This window comes from Poromitra crassiceps (genome assembly GCF_964638095.1).
Source record: "Poromitra crassiceps genome assembly, chromosome: 4".
NCBI lineage: Eukaryota > Metazoa > Chordata > Actinopteri > Beryciformes > Melamphaidae > Poromitra > Poromitra crassiceps.
The window spans coordinates 5,240,478-5,245,269 of NC_139626.1; the positions used below are offsets into that span (position 1 = coordinate 5,240,478).

The following is a 4,792-nucleotide window of genomic DNA, read 5'->3' on the forward strand; positions in this document are numbered from 1 at the left end:
AGTTTGAACAGGTCAGGTGGTCCATGTCAGTGGTCCATGTCAGGTGGTTCCTGATCCCAGGAATTCAATTGGCTTCAGGGATTTGTTGTCTTTCAACCAGGGTTGCGGGAGATCCTGGAAAAGGGAAAAAATTAGAATGTTTGAACAAAGCTTTCTGTTTACACTGTGGCCATTCTAAACAATGTGATAGTAGGCATGCAGGGATCAATGTTTGTCAAATACAATGCCGATATATACTATATACTATACTGCAACTAGGAATCTGTATACAACCACATCCCACCTTGATGGAAATGTCAGGGTCATGTTGGTTTGTTGCACAAATAATGATCTTGTCAGAATGGAATCAACAGATGCTCCTCTGTCCTCTACTGTCTCAGCAAAGTGGCAAACCAGATGCTTTCACCACCAAACAAACCACCAAATCTGAAGTGATGCTATCAACAGTGGTGATCAAACAAGTCCAAATCTGCTGCTTGACAGTTATGTCAACCAAAGAGTTAGACGATCACACTTTATTTGGATAGTCCAGTATATCAACTTTGCATAAAGTGACTATAATGTGTCACTAAAATGTCCTGACTTTCAGGTGGTACAATAGTGTGGTCTAGATATTAATGAATTATTAATTAATGAAGTGTAGATGCAGCAAACAAGACTTTCTAGAACTTGTCCTTTTGATCCAGTCTGGAAGCTTCTGTTTCTGAAGCCAATGAGGACGTAACTTAAACCTGCATAGGTGTGCAGGCTCTATACACTATTCTCGATATGGAAAGGGGCAGTCACATTCAAAAAGCTACTTGGCAGGTTATTGGATGAACCCTCTGTCTATCACCGTCCGGGCAACCAATCAGATCAACTTGGCGCCGAAGCGTCGATGGCTAAACCTAAACTGAGTGGCCGGTTAGCTCTGGTCCTCTAAAACTGAAAATCCAAATAGGCGTTATTTTCTATTCTTCGTTTCCGCCGCCATTATAGCTGAAGAAGTGAACAAATAAACGCTTGTCAATGTCGTCACACCTAAAGCCCGCCCCTAGCTGCCGCTGATTGGTTGGAATGACCTGGTGTGAGCTGTGCAGCCTACTGTACCTACAGCTTGGCTCATGGCTAGATGGATTTGTCTCTCATGATCTCACATGAATCCAGATGCCTTCAAGGTTAACAAGAAGCGTTATTCTAATCACAAAGAGTTATTAGCTTTATTTATGTTGATAAGATCAATAGGTTAAAAGAAACTTTCAGTTCTCCAAAAGAACCAAAGCAGCTGAGCATATTATCTTGTTGGCTGCACTTCACCACCTTGGACAGCGCCGTGTGTGTGTGTGTGTGTGTGTGTGTGTGTGTGTGTGTGTGTGTGTGTGTGTGTGTGTGCGTGTGTGTGTGCGCGTGTGAGAGAGAGATTAATGAGCAGTTAAAATGCTCTCATAACCACAGGGCCGACCGCACACTACAGTAGGCTGTGTGTGTGTGTGTCAGTGAAAGTGTTGCACCACAACATACTGTAATGAGCAGTGAAGTCTCTCATTCTCTCTCTGACGACCGCTTAAAAAAGGAACCGACACTCGTATCCGCCGACCCCCCCCTTCACGTGTACCCCTAATGTCAGTTTGCCTATTTTAGAATAGAGACCCCCAGAAAGAACCCTCATGTCACACCTCATGTCACACCTCCCGCAATGAAGTTAGGAGGAATGCGAATGCGAGATAATTAGGGTAGTGAGTAGTACAGACATAGTGCCTCCTCTGGTCACCTGTTCTGTGTGTGTGTGTGTGTGTGTGTGTGTGTGTGTGTGTGTGTGTGTGTGTGTGTGTGTGTGTGTGTGTGTGTGTGCATGCGTGCGTGTGTGTGAAGCAGCGTGTGTGTGTGTGTGTGTGTGTGTGTGTGTGTGTGTGTGCATGTGTGCGTGCGTGTGTGTGAAGCAGCGCTTGTCCCTCCCTCATTTCCACCACTTTGGCCTGCATGCCTTGGGATCCCCCAGAGCTGGTTAATGTGGCCTGGGGACGCCTTGGGATCCTCTAGTCAGAGCCAGTTAACTATGGCCAGGGAAGGGGAAGTTTGGGGCCCCCTGCTGGATCTGCTACCGCTGCGACCCGACTCCGGGATAAGCAGTTGAAGATACAGTAGATGGATGGATGTAACGAACGCTTAAAACCAAGTAAACTGGGTTTAACTTTAATGTAACTGCATTCAAACATAATGTTTTCAGTCAGCTGGTCAGACTGGACCGACTGGCCTCGATTGGTGTCCATATGTGTAATAATTGATTTGCTAATGTGTGATGGATTAGAGTTGGAACACACTGGTGCATTACGGTACGAGGTGAACAGTTGCCCTTGACACACATGCAGAAATGCATCTCTGCACTACAATGTGACTGATGATGAGGTCTGTAATACGGACGTTTGGTCATGATGACCCCTTGGCTTTTAGCACACTGGGTAACCCTTTTTTAGTCCCTCCCACAGCGTCTGAAATAAAATGGTGGCCAGTAAGGTTGTTTTTCAAATTCTACATTTCAACTGTAAGCCACATGTCATGTTTTTATCTTATTTAACCCTAAACCAAACAATTTCTCTAAACTTTAGTTAGAGCCATATGTATATATAACAGAATCGCAGACGGAATCACCGGAATTGACCAATAAAAATGGAATCTACTGTAAAACATGGAATACTGCAGAATTAGCCATAATTGGGCTGAAATTCAGTAATGATGTCACACACTCTCCCCGTCTTCCACACACGCAGCTGCCTGCACTTACAGTGGACTCTGCAGTAACGTTATCTTATTAAATTGTGGACATTTATTCATCCCCAATTCCCCATGTATTAGACACTATTTCTGATGGTAAAATGAGTGTAAAAAGCAAAACACAAAATTCAGATAAATTGAATTTGGAAAAAAATAAAACTGATTTCATATGGTTTAGTGTTGTGCATGAACGTGTTAAAAAAGCTAACCTTTACCCAGTGTTGTGCATACGCACGCGAGATGCCTAGTCTCTATAAAAGGGAGCAAGTGGGCAATGTTTGTCTGTTTCAATTTTTGTCCCAGGCATTATGACATCATTGATGATGTCATAGACATTGTGACATAACAAGTGACAGTGATGACATCAGTGTTTGATGCTACAGACTGTATGGACGGAGTACCGGTAACGTTAGTTGGTCGTTGTAAAAGTGCATTTCTGTCAGCGAAACAACGATTATAAATGCAGTATGGATTATACCGGACATGTATTGGAAACATTTGGTAATTCTGCTTGTTGCACAACACTGTATTGTCTGATAGACATGCTAACCAGCTGGTTACTGAGCTAATGTTAGCTGCTGCTAAATGCTAACCTTAGGTCTCAGCCAGAAAGACTGCTATTCACCTCCTGTGTGAAACCGTGGCAGTTTGGTTTGGTTCAAAGTGAACGACTGTGTTTCTAGCTTGTGTGATTATTAATCACAGCTATTAATTACTGGTTTAAATAAACAATTTGATACTTTCCAATCTTTGCTGAGCAAGAATTCTGTGCAAAAAGAATTAAACGCCAGTCCCAAATAGACGCCGGTCCCATATAGACGCCAGGCCTGGAAATAATGGTAAATAAACGCCCGGGCGTTTATTTGAAGTTTGACGGTACACACATTGCTTACCTCTTGCTTCCCCACTGGCAATTTATGAACATCATCTAGGAAATTTAAAGAACAACAAAGTCCAGGGCTAAAATACTGTACAAAGTCCAGGGCTTAAACCTGCATTATTTCGAATGGCCTGCAGGGGGCGACTCCACTGGCTGCAAAAAGAAGTTTGATTTGTATGGAAGTTGTTGGATAAAAAAACACCCCTCATACATCTGCATCTATCATAAATGTCATTAAATAAAAATCCCAATGTTTTGGGGTGTGATTGACAGGTCACCCGTCCAGTAATCGCGTAGTGGCTCTGTGGGAAAGCCCTGGTCTTGCGCTCGCTGCTTCTGGCTCCAAAAAGCCAAGATAGAGGCTTCAAAACGTAAGGCCACAAACCAATGGGAGACGTCACGTCATTATGGCTACATCCATATTTTTATATAGTCTATGTTCAAAAATCTCTTCACTTCAACCTCCCTCTTCCCTCAGACAAGTGTACTCCTCTTCTCCCTGTCCCTGCTCAGGTCAGGCGTGTTGTCTGGCTCATAGTGCGATGAGGCTGGCGAGTTCTGCATGACCAGCAGGTGTACGGGCGACTGGCTGGGCGTGGCTTGGTACTCCTTGGTGGAGTCCTGGTAGTCCTTGGTGGAGTCCTGGTAGTCCTTGGTGGAGTCCTGGTACTCCTTGGTGGGGTCTTGGTACTCCTTTGTTGGGTCCTTGCCCCGGCAGTCGTACAGGATGCAGGAGATGAGGAATACCAGGAGCAGGATGACGTAGCTGGCCACCAGGATGATGAGGTTCAGGGTGACAGGGTCAATCTCCAGGTAGAACTCCATGAAACCCATGGTGCCGCTTCACATCCCGCCTGGAGGGGCCAGGTCAAGGAGGGGCCAGGTCAAGGAGGGCCCAGGTCAAGGAGGGCCCAGGTCAAGGAGGGCCCAGGTCAAGGAGGGGCCAGGTCAAGGAGGGCCCAGGTCAAGGAGGGGCCAGGTCAAGGAGGGGCCAGGTCAAGGAGGGCCCAGGTCAAGGAGGGCCCAGGTCAAGGAGGGAGTCAAGGAGGGGAAGGGATGGGAGATGCGGGAAAAGAGAGAAAGGGATGATGGCGATGCCACGAAAAAGTGAGTCACAAAGGTTCAGGTACAGACAGCTAGCGAGAGAGAGAAGTGTGAAAG

General features: G+C 45.6%; 1 protein-coding gene across 1 annotated transcript; it reads right to left on the reverse strand.

Annotated features, from left to right (window-relative positions):
• Window positions 1-4,105: 4,105 nt before the first annotated feature.
• LOC310774999 (uncharacterized protein) lies at window positions 4,106-4,465 on the reverse strand (the record flags this gene model as incomplete). Its single annotated transcript, XM_083635077.1, has 1 exon — window positions 4,106-4,465. One exon carries the CDS (start codon window positions 4,463-4,465, stop codon window positions 4,106-4,108), a length of 360 nt encoding a protein of 119 aa, XP_083491203.1.
• Between the last annotated feature and the right edge of the window lie 327 nt (window positions 4,466-4,792).